At 41.9% G+C, this 17560-nt stretch overlaps 1 protein-coding gene across 1 annotated transcript; it reads right to left on the reverse strand.

The window, feature by feature from the left end:
- Positions 1-1513: 1513 nt before the first annotated feature.
- LOC115043684 (fidgetin) lies at positions 1514-12154 on the reverse strand. Its single transcript, XM_029502341.1, has 3 exons — positions 11966-12154; positions 10910-11140; positions 1514-3165 (listed from the first exon to the last, which is right to left on the reverse strand). Exons 2-3 carry the CDS (start codon positions 10932-10934, stop codon positions 2000-2002), a joined length of 1191 nt encoding a protein of 396 aa, XP_029358201.1. The 5' UTR covers positions 10935-11140; positions 11966-12154; the 3' UTR covers positions 1514-1999.
- Between the last annotated feature and the right edge of the window lie 5406 nt (positions 12155-17560).

Below are 17560 nucleotides of genomic sequence, written 5' to 3' on the forward strand. Positions count from 1 at the left end.
GATATCAGTTCATGTTAAAGCTAAATTCAAGCTGATTGACAGGTGACACACGGTCAAGTGATTTCAAAATACTGAGAGGGGAAATGTAAATTGGGCATTTAAGACATTTAATAAACATGCCTATTATAAAGTATATGCTGTAGTATGTGTACATATTGATATGTCAGGTATTGTCCGTCAGGAGTGCTTTCCTTGGACTTTTTGTCCACAAAACCATTTCCCCACTGCTAACTACACTAACACTTAACATGTCATTCTTTTTCCACCAAAACCTATAACATCTATACAGGAAGAAAATGTGTTTCATATATCTAAAAACATCATCCATGTACACTATGGCATGTATTGTCCTTTTAAAAAAAATATCTGAATTACATTCAACATTTCAGGTCTTGGTACAAAAACCTCGAGTAATTTCCCAAGAGCTAAGAAGCAGTGTGTGTGTGTGTGTGTGTGTGTGTGTGTGTGTGTGTGTGTGTGTGTGTGTGTGTGTGTGTGTGTGTGTGTGCGCGTGTGTGTGTATGTGTCTATATGTGCATTTTCTACTCTTAGTATCAAAGGCCTTATAAGTTCATTGTTTCCCTGAAGTGTTCAGAGTATCTTTTGCTCTTTGACAAAGCCATGGCTCCATAAAGCTCCTTACAAACACCCTAAGGTAATAACATACATTCTTTTTTTTTCTTTTTTTATCATTCTGAGGTAACAGTAATCTTCCTGAGTATTCAATAACATGACTATAAATCATCATTTGAGAGGCAAAGGTAAAGAGAATGCATATTTTAAGAAAGGAAATCAGAGAAAACAAGCAGGCGTCTCTTCAGAAAGAATGTCATGTTGAGCAAAAGAGGTTAAAATGGCCCTCACTCACAGTCACCTCTGCCTCCACCTGCATGCCTCTCTGTGCATCTAAACAGGTTTATGCACCTTTGAACAGTTTTCTCTGAGTGAATCTTAGTGAATTTATACTTTTTATTTTTGTTAATTTGAATATAAATCTGGACCAGGTATTATTATTCAAAGATTGATGAGAAAACATATATGTTTCTTTAGTTTTTAGCAGAAATCTGTATGTAAATAACATGCTTTGAGGATAATCTGGTTATACAGTCATTGTGGGAATGCTAAATACATCTTGGATTATCTGCCCTAAACTGCAAACTATATATGTGTGTGTGTGTGTGTGTGTGTGTGTGTGTGTGTGTGTGTGTGTAAATCACAAGCCGCTTGATTTGTACAAATTGGACAAATGCAGAAGTTGTTCATTGGTGACAAAGGTTGATTTGGAGGCAGGTTTCCAGGAGAGAGAGTAGGTGATCAATGAGAGGGGAAAAGAAACTGAAAAGAAGTCAAAAACACATACAAGGGAAAGCAAAAAGCAGGAAAACAATCATTTCTCAAGGCTGAGCGACACACTGAGCCTTGAAGTGAGGTCTGTAAAGTAACAGTGATTGTGCTGGAGTATTATGGCAATCTTACCATTTCCATTATTGCTCTCCTTACGTTTTTTTTTTGTTTTTTTTTTTGTTTTTTTTTGGTCAGTTATGATTTTTTTTGTGATGTTGTAGAACATATTGCAGTCAAAGGCCTTTCAAAAAACATAGTGGCCACAATTAATTACACTGACTTCTTAATCAGCAACATTGCAGTGCTGTTGCCGCAGTAGCAGAAAGGGAAATAAATAGGATCCTGAGAGAAACAGACACTCATACATTTAGGCTGTCTTAATGCTATCTATGTAGAGAATGCCTCAACCTAACCCCATGAAAACACTTACCTCAGCCTTGCAGGGCAAAAAGCCCCTGAGAGTCTTTGGAAAAATATGAGTAATTAAAACACTTAAAAAAATCTTTTAAAGAAATACCAGTCTTGTGCCCGTTCACTAGTAAAATTAAACACTTTCATCAACAAATCTAACGTTGTTGCACCCACAATCTGTTTGGATTAAGAACCTCAGGTGGTTGAAGACTGTAGATATCCTCTCAAACGCCGAACAAAGCCATCAGCGGCCTCCGGCAGGGTCCTCGGATCGTGTGTGCGACGCCGGTATCTTCATAGACATTCTCTGCTGCTGAGGAAAGTTGTGCTCCCCTGATACGCTCTCTCCAGCTAGGCCTGGCGGTGGGCTGTAGTCCCCTCCCCCACCATAAGGAGGAGAAATCAGGGGCTTTCCGGGTTTGAAAGCCTGTGGATCTGAGGCTGAACCGCTCATATTGTAGCCGTTACTGTGGCCGTTGCCGTGCCCTTTGCTGTGACTATTTACTTGGCCATTGCTGTACTTTCTGTAGCGTGAACCTTCCACCTCTGTTCCCTCCTGTCCTTCCTCCGCCATCTCAAAGGCCTTGCGTTTCAGCGGTACCCCTGCCTCGGCGCTCCCTCCGAGGCTGTGAGATGCATAGCTGTAACTCCCCGCCACCATTGTGGGCCTTGGGGCCAGAGGAGTGGGGGCACTAATCCCAGAGGGCAGGTAGGAGGCACTGGGGTGGCTGTATCCTGAAGAAAGGCTGGTTTGGGGGTAACATCCTGGAGGGTAATTGTAGACAGGAGCGCTGGCACTGTAGCTGGGCACCAGAGCGGGTGCGGCCTGCAAAGAGTGCAGAGTGGCAGAGGGAAGTGCTGCACTGGGCTGAGGGCAGTATCCGGAGGACAGGTAGGTGCTGTTGTAGGCAGGAGGGTATTCTTGAGATGATGGGGCACTGCAGGAGCCAGCACCACTGTAACTGGGCTCAGAGGCTAAGTTACTGCTCACTACTGTCACACTTCCTGTGGCCGGGATGCCCACAGGGGCAGCGCCCACCTTGGTGCCAGTTAATGCCTCTAATCCAGGGTAACACTCCATGCCCTGACCCAGGGCCCAGGGCTCAGATTCAGTTTTCAGGAAAGATCCAGGCTCTGAGTAGGCCCCTGTAGCAGAGCGTTCATAGGACAGCTCCAGGCCGGAGTACTTCTCGGCATAGCGTTTGAGCAGAGAGGAGGCAGTAAGGGCTGATATATCATCACTGGCCCAGGGGTAACCTGCGGGGGCATAGCTGCGGCGCGCAGCTGTAGCATAGGGGTCATGTTTGTGGGCAGCTGGGGGCGATGTGGTCGAGGTGACGTCCAGGTGCTGCTCAGGCCACTGAGATAAGGGGGTAGCGTGCTCGGGAGACCAGTGCATCTTCAACAGACCTATGAGAAACAAGACCAGAACAGAATTAGTCCAAGCAAACATAATGTGATGTATCAAATGTTTTAAATTTCGTGTTTTCTGCATTTTGTCAAGCTTCTATAACAGTTTTTCCCAGTTTGAGGTATCTTTGCATTCTTTTCCTTCCAAAACTCACCAGCAGGCTGAATATCTGACCTTATTATCACCTTGGCTAGCTGAGCCTTTTGCAGAGTCATGTCGGTGCTTACCCAGTGCTCTTTTGCACAGTCTCACAGGGGACAACTGTTCTAATCTTTACATGAAGCTGCCAACATAGCCCCCAGTCTGGTCTCCACGGCGATAAGCCTCTATCAGCCTGCACACTGCCCTCTTCATTTGCCTCTCTCACATTGGGGCCATTGTTGTCTCTTAGCCCACAAAGCCACCCCCACCAAGCGTGTGATCTAATTCGGCCAAAACCTCAAGGGTCTGCTGGACAGGAGGAATAGAGGGCGGGGCCACTGTGTGGAGCGGGATCAGAGTAATTTTTCTCCGTACTGCACAGGCACATCTGGGGAATAGTATTGCAAGTGTTCTGATTGAGCAGCCAGCAAATGTCTGATTTTCACGTGCCATGTGTGATTATGTATGCACATTTACCCAAACAGAGTAATCTGCTGGTTTAGTGGTGGTGGGTTCATCTTTTTGAACTGGCATTAGGCTGACATTCCAGGCATTGCAGAGTCCAGGCCTGGGCCAGAGGGGCTTCCCTACAACAGCAGCCAGACAGAGGAAGACTGCAACACGTTGGTTTCATCATGGTGGACAAATTAATTCCCATCAAAGCTCATTTTTATTATTTTCCTATTGTCAATGACCAACTGACAACAATAAAACCATATGTTCTCTCAATATATTTGGTGGGTAAATGATTCTTCTCTTATAACAAATAACTGAAACTGAACTGATTTCCTGGAGTTTATAGGTGATTGTTTTTTTTATATGCAAATATTGCATAAATGATGGCATAAAACGGAGACTCCAGAAAAAAATCGAATCCAAAAATCATCACATTGGAGAGGGTGCAAACAAGGAAGGTTTACTATTTATTATTATCTGAGTGGTGACTTCAAAAATGACTAACCAATAACATAAAAGATTACCTGTCTGTGGATTGGCTAATCACTCTGTGGACTTGTAACGTTGTACTTATGCATAAAAGAAATCTGAAACAAATAGGAGCTCTGTTTGGTGTTTGGGGTGTTGGGATTTATTCGTTATCACACTTTCTCACTGACACGTCTGCTCTCATATTGTCTACATACAGATTACGTGTGGTTGTGTCACATGTCCACCAGGACCACCAGATGGGCCTCTAAACGTCCACATGTTGATCCCTAAATTAAATGATCCTTCAGACCAATAATCCCACTCATCCAATCCAAGGATCGCAACGCTTCCACCCGGCACAGGCTCCACCCTGGATTTTAGAAATCCCTACACTCCAGGGAATTCCCACCAATCATGGCAAGCTGAGAATAATGACAGTCTCTACACAGACTGGAGAATTGTCTTATATTCCCACCGAACTCCATACACCATATTTCTTTGCACCAAGATTAGAATTAGAAACGACATCTTACTTAACCCAGACAAACGGATGTTGATTGATTGCACTTCACAGTGAATCTGCAGCTCACTGCTGGATTACTAAATGGATCTAGTGGGCGTAGAACCAGTAGTCCAAAGGTTTAGGGCGGGTCTTAAACCAAAGTGTCAGCTGTGTAGAGACCGTTATTAACATTTTTCATTATAGATCTAAATGGCTCAGTAGTTCATGCCAACATGAGAGCCTCTAAATACTGTGGACGCTCTCAACAATAGAGTGTGGTGCAGTGTTGACCATCAGAGCTTGATGGATATCACTCAAGCAATTTTCTGATTAATGTAAAAGATTGTTGTTTTTTTAAGCAGTTTTTTAACCCAGAAATGTTGGTCAATAACATTTTGGTTAGTCTAGAGAACTCATTTTTCACCCCCTCCTCTGAATTCAGGCTCAAAAGAAGAACAAAAAACTCTGATAAAAATTGTGTTCTGTCATTTTCAGCTATAAGATTAGTTTCTGTAAGTGAATTTATTATTATACCCAGGAGCTTCCTTGTGTCTGGATATCTCAGACTATTTCATTCTAAAACCCAAAAGTGAATTAGTCATGCTTGATTATTAATTACAAATTGTATAATAATGAAAAAGCATATAGAATAAAATGTCTGTAATTGATTTGAGATGAAATTACTGCAATATCAAAATGTTTTCTTTTTTCTGCCATTGCGACTGAAATAATTCAGCCGTTTTCAGCTTTCAGCTCACTACTAACTGCACTTCATTCATTTAATCAAACACACCAACACAGGACTTCTTCAATGCCAAGCGACTTTACAATAATACATGAGCACTAAAGTGAGCCAAATCCTTCAAAGTAGATGTGATGAAGAACAAAAACTCGCAGTATTTACACATCCATAAATATATAGCTGGTGTACATGCACACAGCCAAACAGATTCAGGCTCATCACACTGATACTCACTGATGCATGATTCCAGGCCTGAGCCAATCGCTCGCTGCTTTAATCTACTCCTCCTCGCACCCCGTCCTCAGCAGATGGTCTATAATCTATCCAAGACATTTTTGAGTGTAGTAATCTACTGTGTTGGGAATCCTCATCAAAATTCAGCACTGGAATGTGAAAACTGAACAGAATAACTCGGAGATCAGACGGTTGGGGAGTGAACTGAGCGGTCTGGATGGGTTAAGGACCAGATTGAGGAAACCAGACTAATGAAGGATTAGGGAACACAAGGCTTATGGAAGTGTCAATGCTTAGTGGCAATCTGACAGTCATGGGTAAGAATTAAAGATGCATCACGAGTGGCGTCTAACTCTTTATCCTTCCAGTAACTTGAGCTGATTATTACTGCAATAGCACAAATGAATGAAGTTTATTATTATTATTATTATAAATAGACATCACAAATACAGGGCTTTCCCGTTTAAAAGCAATGGTGTATTAAAGCTGGTTAACTTCAGCGTCAAAATTGTTTCTATTTTTTGTTCTTTTTTGTTGTTTTTTTTTTACATACCCAGATAACACTGGTCCAAAGAGAGTAGAGACTTACTTAGAGCTACTTAATAGCATACATCGTCCTGATGATAAAGCATTAAATAATACAACTAATAAAATGTTTGAGGACAAAGTGATATATTCCATGTGTTGTAGTAACATAGTAACATAGATTCCGCAGAAACTGAGCAGCAAGAACATTTTTCCGACATTTATTTACATGTAAGATCTACGTGTTCTCATAGAAATGTGCATTTCTCCTGCTCCTAAGTGCTGGAGCCACAGACATTTGTGTTAAAGTGAGGATCTTAGGCAGCAGGTCTTAGGTATTAGGAGGGATGAGTGAGGGAGCCTCAAACCCTAATCTAGCATCTCATGTTGGTTTGGGGCTTGGTAACACCCCTCCATTCTTTGTCATGCTTGGCTTATCAAGCAACAAAGATGATTACTAAGCTGGCTTGGTACGATGACAGCTTTCCTTAATCATTGTGATTATCATACTGTTGACCAGCAGGGCTGTATTGAGGTTTGTCCTCCAGTACTTTTGCTACTGGACACAGATGAATGCAAAGCTCACAGAGAAAACCACAGAAAGAGGAACATGAAAGGAGGTCCGACCAGGCCAGAAGCCAATATAAGCAACTATGAACAAAAATATTTGCACACGTTCTACTGGTGCTACTTTGTCTACCTGTGTGCTTCATGTGTTGGCTGTCTCTGTCCACAGCGAATGGAGACGCTAAAATGTCACACGTTTTGTAATAGCAGCAAGAATTTGAAGTGAAGACTCGCTTAAGCCAAATGCTGCAGTGAACCATAGCTTCATACAGCAAACTTTCATTTAGTCCAGAGAAGCATGGACATAATTAAAATTCACATTTATTACATTCCTCTCTATGTGTATTTGTATAGTATCCATGTTTGTGGCAGGCAGGGGCAAGTATTATTAAAATATAAAGCAAATATAAAGCTTGTTTCAGGGGAAAGAATTGTTATTGTTCTTTTCTATGCTCATTCTGCATACTTATACTTATTGCTTAGCAATGGGAACTTTTTTCTAAATTTTCATACAGTTCGAATATCTGTCTGAATATGGAATATATTTACACATACAGGAATACTGCAAAAAGCCCACAGAAGGCTCGCTGATTGATCATCTGTGTAGTTTATGTTGCACCTCCCACTGTCACTGTAATGTACCCTAAGAATCTGTGGTATGTCGACACCCCTCTGGTTAGTCATTGGGGTCATATTCACTTCCACAATAATTCTGTTGCATAGATCAATAACAACTGCGCTACAAATGGCTTCACATGATGAAAAAGCCAATTGTACAGAACAAGATTATAAAAGGAGAGAAGATGGCCTGTCTGGGCTCAGGATGTATTGAAGCACGACAGGGGGAAGGAAAAGTGAAAATTGGAAGCATTGCTTTCTATAATGGTTACCATGGTGCCATTACTAGCAGTTACATACATGTAGTTCTATAGCTGAAGAGACACAGTTCCCCTGGGACCCATAAGAGATACCACAGTGACCTATAGTGTAGCCACAACAATACCCACATAAAACGGTATGAACCAGCTGAGTGTATTGTATGTAAGGGTAACAAACAAAACCAACATAACGTAATAAGTCTCCTGGTCTCTTTAATATTATGGCACTGTGATGACTAGCTCTAGTTTCTCCTGTCCCCCATCAAGCCCTGAACATGGATGCTATACGGCCTTAGGGTTCACCAAGCAGATAAAAAATTCACTCTCTGCGGGTGTCAGTATAAAGCTGAGTGTTGGATGCTTGTCAACAGCAGTGCAATCGATCCAATACAGAAATGGACAAAATATGACCCCCCACCCCACCCCAAGCTCTCTGAGCAGCCTTCAGCAGCCTTCTGTAAAACCATTTTGAGGCCTCTTATCTGTGTCGCTTAATAAGTCTTATAATGAGTATTATGTAATTGGAAAACTCTGCTCTTTGGTGTCTGGAAAACAGAATTATGCAATTCAATAATGCTTTCTGGGTAGGCCGGGTGGATTCGTGGTCCACTGAATGGTTAGTGTGAGTAATTAGAGGTTAATTAGATGAAAGTAGATGTGGGGGAAGGGGCTGCCTGGAATGGGATTTGGGGGTTGTGAAGCATCAGAAGTGGGTGGCGGGATGGGGAGTGGAGGCAAAAATCACCTCTTGTGAAAGGTCCTCTGTTAGTGCTTTTACTCCACTCACAATAAACAAAGACATGTCCCGAGGACACACACCAAAATGCACACACACTCCTATATTATGGTCGTGGTGCAGTGTTATGCTTCAGCTGGCCAACAGGCAGAGGGACTCTTGGTCATCTATCGGATGAGTCAGGCTGCTGGAATGCAAGGAATCTAACCTGAGATCTATTTACAAAGCACATATCCTCTCCATACGCTCAGCACACACTGTCCACTCCTGGGCTTGATTGAGGATTGGGGGGGGTGTAGAGAGTGAACATGCTTAGTTACAGCTCTGATAAATGACCCTATCAGCTGTTTGCACATTACTGGGTGATTTGTAATAGTTAGACTTAATTCACACCACCGCTTGTAAGATCAATACGGTACACAAGAGAGGAAAAGTCAGTTATGAATAAACATGATGGGTGTGTCCAGATTCCTGTCGCAACAGTCAATGCATACAAATTACCCAGATATCTCTGTCCACCTTGGTTACACAGTAAATGAGGGTTAAATTGTTGTGTAAGCAGTGTCCATAGTCCAAAATGCAGTGAATGGAGGATCTGCGAAGGAGGAAAACCCTCCCTCTCCCTCTCCCTCCTCTCCCCCTTCCCCCCTTTCCCCAGGCTTGCACAGTCCACTAGGCCACACTACTGTCAGCTTATCAACCACTGCAGTATATAAAAATAAACTCTTACACAGCCGTCAAATCCAAGAAATATCCGGCTGTGAAACATGTGACAATGTGTCATGGATTTTTCACAACAGTCATATTCAATAGAGATTTATTTCAAAGCATCACTACAAAGTAAACTTGCTATCTATAATTTTTTTCCTCTTTTTGAAAATGTTTTCACTTTTCTTTCACTCAGATTTTCTCCCACAGTCGTGCTCTTTTCACCCCCCCACCTCCTTCACCCTGTGCTGTAGTAAAGACAGGACTGGGCGCCTGACCCTGCATGGTCAGTTTCTCCCTCCCCCACTCCTTTAGCTCACACACACACACATGTGGCCGAGGCTGGCCTGGCCCATTTTGCTTATTGTGTCCACTCATATATCAGGCTGCAGCTGACCGGTTCCTCCTATGTCATCTCCTCTCCATCTGCCCTTCACTTTACTCTTCCTCTGTCATTCCACCACCACCAGCACACGTCTTTTCTACAAAAACATAATGTGGACCTGAGGCGTGCTACAATTTGCTTAATGAGCTTTCATGACCACCATAGAGAGCAAATGTGTGTGTGTCTGTGTGTGTGTGTGTGTGTGTGTGTGCGCATGCATCTATATGGGAGTGATGAGAGGCTGTTGACACCAGGTTATTGTGGTTCTGGCTTTTAGTCACAGAATGGCTTCAACCTGGTGAGGAAAAGGAACTCCTCATCCCTCCCTCCCTGTCACATATTATCATCATTATAGGCAGAGAACAATGAGGTGTGGGTGCTTGTGTTTGTGTGTGGAAAGAAATGTGTTAGTCTGTGAGATCTGATCTGTGAAAAAATTTCACTGTAGGGTAGTGTCCAAGATCTGAGGGAAGAAATCTAACGTAACACTGTGAGTCTTTCTGAGGATGGAATTTGACACAAGCATGATACTGAAACTTCTGTCTGCAAAAAAAAAAAAAAAACTCACTTCAAACCTCAGGAATTTTGTTAAATGTCTGTTGCATGTCTCTGTACCCTTGTGTTGCTTTTTGAAATACAAGATGCACCTGGATGTAAATTGCCATTGCATTATTTTAATCAGGTTAGCATTGTAATCCGGCTAAATCTTGGTTTAATCAATAGCCCACTCAGTCAATATAAGCATATTCATCACCCTGGATAGCAACCTCTCATCGTTAGCATATATACTAACTGTGATTTTATGTGATCTGTCAGTGAGATTTATTCAATTCAATTTACATATTCACTCAAAAAATGCTTGCAGAAAAGTTATACTGAAGTCAGGAATTCAGACTCTTTTTTATTTATTTCATTATTTATATTATTTATCATTTTATTATTTTATTTTTCATCTTACGTAATGTTATTGAGAATCTTAAGGTATTGTGGTTCTTTTATTGTTATAATTAATATGTTATGTATCCTCTGTTCTTAAAGAAAAGCTCAGAATACGGTCTCCACTGTATTCTGACTGACCGCAGAGATTCTGTTGAAACAAGCTGTTATGATAAAATATTCACATGGAGGAGCTCAAATAACTGTAATGGAACACTTTCCCTGAAATTCTTCAATGCAAAGCTTGAAGACTCAGCTGTTATAACCATCAGCATATATGCCCCCCCAACCAGTCCTTTGCTTCCCTTTGCACACCCACAGAGGATGAGCGCTAGACAAAAGAAGAAAGTGTACAGGAAAACAAACTCAAGCTAAGATTGGTCTTGGCTCTCAGATGAAGCCATAACCATTCAGACCCATCAAACGCAGGCATGTGTGAGAGTGAAAGCGGTGTATACTTACTGTATGGGGTGACAGGACTGAGCATTCTGCAGCCCTGGCCCCCAGGTGAAGAGGAGAAGACCAGGTCCACTTGGTGCTAATGAGGGCCAAGCTGCATGCTCCGGGGACTCCGTGGAATACCACTCCTCCTGCTGCTCGTGGATGTGCGGCTGCTGGCTTGGCTAGTGACCGACTTCCTGCACCCCTCCATGGTTCATCTCACACTTGAGCACTGCTCTGATACACTGCCACCTGAAGAAAGCACATTCGCCAGCGGGAAGAGCCAACAGACACCATGAGTACAACTAGGTTGCCTGTTCTAACTGATGTCACTCAAAATACAAAACATAGGAGAGTTTTGAGAAATATATCATGTACAAATAATAAAAGCTGCAGTCACTTTATTGCTATTAATACTTGCTAGTAACGCTTAACTCAAATTTGAACAAGAAAAATGTGACAGGAACTTTTGCAGGAAAACACTCCAAAAACAATAAAATAAACAATAAACAAAAATTGATAGAGTTTCTCATGCACTGATCACAGACTGAGTCCCTGCATGTGTATATGAGTGTGCATATACATACATGTGTGCAAGTGACTGATCAAGAAAGCCTGAATGCTGAATACCTTGACAGAAAAGGGACTTTTATCCTCTGACCGCAAAACCACACAGCCAGCAGAGACAAGTTTCTAATTGTTTGAAGCCACTCGTGTTTCTGCACAAACACTAAAAACCACAACGGCTAAAGAGAACTTTGTACTCTATGCAGAGCAGCAAAGGCGCCCTGTCTAACAAGAGGAAGCACATGAGGAAAGAAAAATGTTTGGAGTACTGCTCTGGGTTTAGGTGTAGAGGACAAACTAATGAGTAGGGCCTACACACGTAAAGGAGAAAAAAACATGACATGTACTGTGGGAAGGAAACTACATGGATAAGGTCATTTTACACAAGAAATGGAGAAGGGAGAGTCCTGAAACACACAGGAATGTGCAAGAAGCAGCAGAATCAATGTCAATACTGTCAAGAGGAGGCAAAAACTATCTTTTTCATCAAGTGAGCGTTTGGCTACTGACCTGATCATGCCGGGATCCCCTTGAAGACTGGCTGAATTTAGGAACTAATCCGCTATTCCACAAAGTAAAACAGAGGGAGCCAACGTAAATGTGTGTGTGTGTGTGTGTGTATGTGTATGTGTATGTGTGCATGAGGTTTCTGGGACTCTATCCTTCTCTCCTACTCTCCCTCACTTGTTCGCTGGCCCACCCTCCAGCTCTCTTCTCTCCCTCCCCCTCTAGCTCTCCCTCACCTAGGACAACAGCAGCATACACATCCCCTCCCCCAACCATGTCACCCCTCCCCCCCCCCCCTCCTTCTCTCTCTCTTTTGTTAAAAGTATTTCAGCAGGAAGGGGACAGAGAGAGAGAGAGAGAGAGAGAGAGAGAGAGAGAGAGGGAGGGAAAAAGTGACTTATCATGCAGTGTCAGAGAAGAGCCTCTCTCCTGCTATATATATATATATACACATATATGTGTGTGTGCGCAGGATTTCTGCATGCTTCTGTGTGGACTGTGAGAGCTCATTTGTACTTCTTTAATGTAAAAACGCAGTATGATGGATGATGTGGGACCAATTAGCATGAGAAACTGTGAATTTTCTCCTTCACTGATCTTATGAGTGGATCAGTTATTGTCAGTGACTTCTATTGATCTCATACACTGATCTTGGGATTTTTTGGAGGGTGGGGTTGGAACAACCATGTCAATATTACTCAATTCCTGTGGTACCCCATCCCCCCTTGCACACACATATGGACTCGCACATCGGCCTGCACACATGCATGAGCAGCAGCAGCAAATGACCTCCACATTGGCCTCAAACCTTTGATTAAGAAGTGAGTTCACTTTCTTCAAATGTAATTTATCAGCATCGTTAAAATGCTCATGCTGTTTTTATTTCAGTTTAATTGACGGGGCTTATTTAACGTCTCCTCTCAAGCCTCTATTTTCTCCCCAAGCCCAGTTCCTCATACATAGAAGCACAGCTGCGGTTCTGCATTTAGAGTTATGTTGTGGGCGGGACAAGCTGGTCCACTCCTCATGTTACTCTGCTGTAAACACTCAAGGCTTTGCAGGGCACACACTCCTTTGGCTTCGGCTGTTCTCCACACCTCTCCAAGCCTTCTCCACACTCAGCCCCCCCCCCCCCAAACACACACACACATGTCTGACATGTGACCAAACCATGTTTCAGAGCTGGCCAAAGTCAACTTTCCCCTGCAATTTAACATTATTTGACCACAAATAAATCACAATATACCAAAGAAGAGTTTTAACAAAAATGATCACCTCCCTCCTACTTGCAGCCACCAGAGGATTATTATCTGACAGGACTGAAGCTAAATTGGAGGAGGAGGTGAAGGCTTGGTACAAGAGCTTTTATCAGGTGACTCAGAGGAGTAACCGCTTGTGCATTGCTCAGCTCTTTCTCCCTTACCTTCTTTGCTGACAGACACTGAAAAAAAGGCCATGCTGTTATTTTGCAGAGTAGGAAACAATACTTCTAAACAATCGAAAACGTGCTGTCAGGGCTGTTCTTTTCATCGCAGGGAAAATTAGGCTGTTTGATATGGTCTCAGTGCTGAGTGGAAGCTCCCAGATGTGGTCTCTTGTTATGTCAGAAACACCTCTGCATGTAGCCATGTGGCCCTAAGCAGGTTGCTAGAACAAGCCGAGGGACAAAGGGCAGAGTGCGTGCTAATGACAGTCGAAAAGAAAAGCACAACTATAGGCAGGGGAACAAGGAGGACGATCATTTCCTTTGCAGCTCAACTAGTGGAAGAGATTTGGCACCAAATTCACACAGGAAGGCAAATTTCCACATACGCAAAATGACTATGCTGGAAAATGGACATGGTAACTCTAACCTTGGGTCCCTTTGGTCCTGTGGGTGGGATAGGTCATGGACATGATAGCACCCCAGAGAAGCTCAGCTGTTTGTCACTCTAATTCGGTCTCAAGCAGCTGAGTACTGACTTGCTGCTCCACTGAACAGTTAAAGTAAATGATGTGTGTGTATTTGTGTGTGTATGCATAACTGGGTCAGAACTGGGAAAGGGATTGATGATGAAGTCCACATATTCAAATGAATAAAGTGGCTGCTGTTGCAGCCACAGAGTGGGAAAAAAAATCAGAACACACATTTCATTCCCACAAGCCCAAGCATGTTCACAAATCATGTGAGCGATAAATAATGAGACAGAGAGAGAAATAGAGCAAAACAGGAACAGGAAATCTTTGGGAAAGCACAGGAAATGTGTGTATGTGGGTATTGTCTCCAACAGGCAATGCTGGCTCACCACTGTGTTCAGTATTTGAAGAATAAGGCTTGTCATATTCTATGCTTTGCTCCGTATAAGAGAATTCCATGAAAAGCCAGAAAGCAGCGATGAATTCATCTGATGAACAAGCACTGCCATGAACTTCAAAAATGTAAAAACACAAAACCGTGCTACTTACAGTCAACCTTGGGTGTTGCAGTTTATTCTAAGTCAATCCCATACGCACAATCCTGCTGTACTAACCAGGACCACAAAGGTGTATAAATATTGTTTCCTGTGTGAGAAACAATTGCTGACAACTACAATATCCAGCTGCTTTAGGTAATTACTGAAGAGGATAAATAGAAGAAGAAGAAGAAGAAGAAGAAAATAAACCATAACATGAGCCTTTTTTTTTTTTAAGATTTACTCCTTGAATAGGGACAAGTATGTACGTGTATGAATACCTTAGACAGGGTTAGAAAGTCACAAAGAGACAGATGAGCACTGCAGTGTTGATTTATTTTTTCATAATAAACTTCATTCATGTGCAGTAAATCAGTAGTTTTAAACAGAAACTGGGTGATACATGCAGAGGGAAATATACACATCCAAAATTTCTTTTATTTTTCAAATTTTTACTGGCTCTTGGCTCAGCAACATGGGATTAACCCCAATCCACCTCCTGGATGCAGTCAATAAAAAGGAACCGAGGAGCTAATTGCTACATACACACACCAGCACATGTGTATGTAAACACACACATTTACTCCTCCTGTGTCTTTTCATCTCATCAAGCACAGAATGTCAATTAGCCAGCACCACATACAGAACACTGTCTATGTCTTCAAGGTTAAATGCTACAGCTGCCCATGCAGTGATTTCAGATTCCAGCCGCGAGAGAAAGCAAATGAAGCTTTAAGTGTTCAAAGCGTAAGAAGTGTAACAATAAAGTAGAAAGTAAAGTAGAAAACACCAATCACAGTCAGGAAAGGAAAAACCGGGCCAAAGATATGATTTTGTATTGATACACCGCACAAAGAAGGTCAGTGCGTGCACACACACACACGTAGGCTCTCCTCCTAACTAGCTCATGATTGCAAACTACACACATTCAGCGTATAGTGCTGCATATTGGAGTGGCTTATTGTTCGCTGGTATAGAGGACACAATATCCAAGCGTGGTAATAGAGGTTAGATTAATTGCTGACAAATCTGTATTCAGCAGTTCCCTTTTTCTCTGCTTGACAGATTTATGACAGAGATTGATGGAGGGGAGGGACATGCAGAGGGCCGTCTCTGTTCACTGAGAAAAGAGGACAACAGCTCAGTGAGTCAGAGAAAAGAAAAAGAAAGAAGAAAAAAAAAAAAAGAAAGCTGAAAGGGATTGTCTTAGTTGAATTTACATATGAGGAACAATTATGTTTTCTACAACATCAGAATTAATTTTATAATAACAATAGAGACTGCTGCATTTTATACCACTTCATACTACTACTGTTTATATATATATATATATAAACATTGTCAGCAATAATATATGAAATCAAAACATAAATTTGAGCAATAGGTTTTTTCAGCATCAGCGATTTTGACTTGTGGACTTCTATTTGGAGAACTAAGTGTTATTAATAAGATAACCATTTGCTGTGATGTGTTGAAGTGGCACAATGCACCATGACAGTGAACCAGGTACCTGAAACTGAAGCAGCTAGATGGAATCAGGCCTTATTACATTTTCAGGTTTGCTCCTGTGCACGTGAACAAATTGGCTGTAAGATAAAAATTGGAGAGTAGAGTTCAACATTTCAGAAAGGTATACAATATCTCAGTACAACGAATATGAAGCAGTTAGCAGGCAGTTAGCTTAGCATAGCACAAAAGCAATCTGGAAACAGTTGAATCAGGAAGTTAGTGGTCAAACAGACATATTGTGGACACGTATCTCTGGGAAATGCAATGATATTCATCATCACATAAATTTAAATCAAGATATAATGTGTTTAATTGTAAGCAGCGGAGTTGTGCTTACAGCAAAGCAAGGTTGGTTGTTTCCGCCTCCTTAGCCTGATATTGGTGTAATACTTCTTCTTTCACGGCATGAAAGAAAATTGACACATTCTCCAAAATGCGTTGTGTTCATTTATAAAAAAGAGTTTCAATTGTTGATCACACAAACCATTAATAGTCTCTGCAGAGTGGCAAACCTACATGACACAGAATCATTATTTACAGACCTTCCTGCAATAAAAACTCAAAATATCCTGATAACTCATTTCACGTGATCTTTGAATCAGCTTTCATGTGAAAAGATTGACAGTGGATTCTATAACAATAATTTATACCACCACTGACAGCTAATCTTTTTTATGGAGGTCCTGCTAAAAATAAGAGCATTCACTTGGTTCTTCAGGCCTCCCTGACAAAAAACACTGGACCTTCACATTAGCACAAAGGATTTCTTTGAATGGTAAACTCTTGGAACAGAGACATCTGATTGGCCCTGTGTTGGGCATGAGATACTGACACTGAACCCACATGATAAGTTAACAATCAATATCACACACAAACAGGCAGGCTGAAAACTGATTTAATACTTTTTATATTTTAGCTGGAAAATCATTAACACAGCGTTAATGATTCAGTGTCATGCTGATCCCTGATTTAACTCATGAAGTAAAGGCTACGTAAAAAATCTGCTTCCCTCCCTCCCCCTGATGTCAGAGCCAACATCAGGCCTGATTGGTTGACTCTGCAGCCCGCCAGCTGTTTGTAATCAGGACCATTTTGGAGTGGGGATCACATGACACCCCCGAGGCACACATGCACACATAAATGTATACATGCAGAGAGTGGAGTGCATCTTTAACCCCACAGCCCTCCCCACAGGCTACTCCATTTGCAGTCTGAATCACCTCCAGATGTGCACACCGTTTTCACCTCAAGGTAAAACCCGGGGGAGGGGTGTGGGACAAGAAGGGCGGGGACAGTCTAATGAAAATGGAAACTGGTTAAAAAGGTTGGGAGGACAGTTTAAGAGGAGGCTTTGTTAGACAGCTCCAGTGGGTAATTCACAAATTGAGGTTAGTGCTAATCTGCCTTAAACACTTTGGTATTTAAATAAATATTAGGAGTGGAGGGCCCTCATGGGCAGAAACTGAAGGACTCTGCTGCTTCCTAGTGGGGAAATTTAGCACAGGGCTCAGAATAAATAAAGCCAAGCATCTGAACATGTGACACTGTCCAGTCACTGTTTTTAAACCAACAACTGAGACAACTTCCCATTTCATTTTGATTTTAATTATTTATTTTCCATTTTCAATAATCAAATTTAAATGTAAATTACACATAT

Source organism: Echeneis naucrates, chromosome 5 (genome assembly GCF_900963305.1).
Source record: "Echeneis naucrates chromosome 5, fEcheNa1.1, whole genome shotgun sequence".
In the NCBI taxonomy this organism is placed as follows: Eukaryota; Metazoa; Chordata; class Actinopteri; order Carangiformes; family Echeneidae; genus Echeneis; species Echeneis naucrates.

Coding starts and splice junctions, on each gene's coding strand:
- LOC115043684 (XM_029502341.1), bottom strand. CDS start 10,934: ATGCTCAGTCCTGTCACCCCATACA. Junction 3,166..10,909: donor CAGTCCTGTCACCCCATACA/GTAAGTATACAC, acceptor TGTTTCTCATAG/GTCTGTTGAAGATGCACTGG.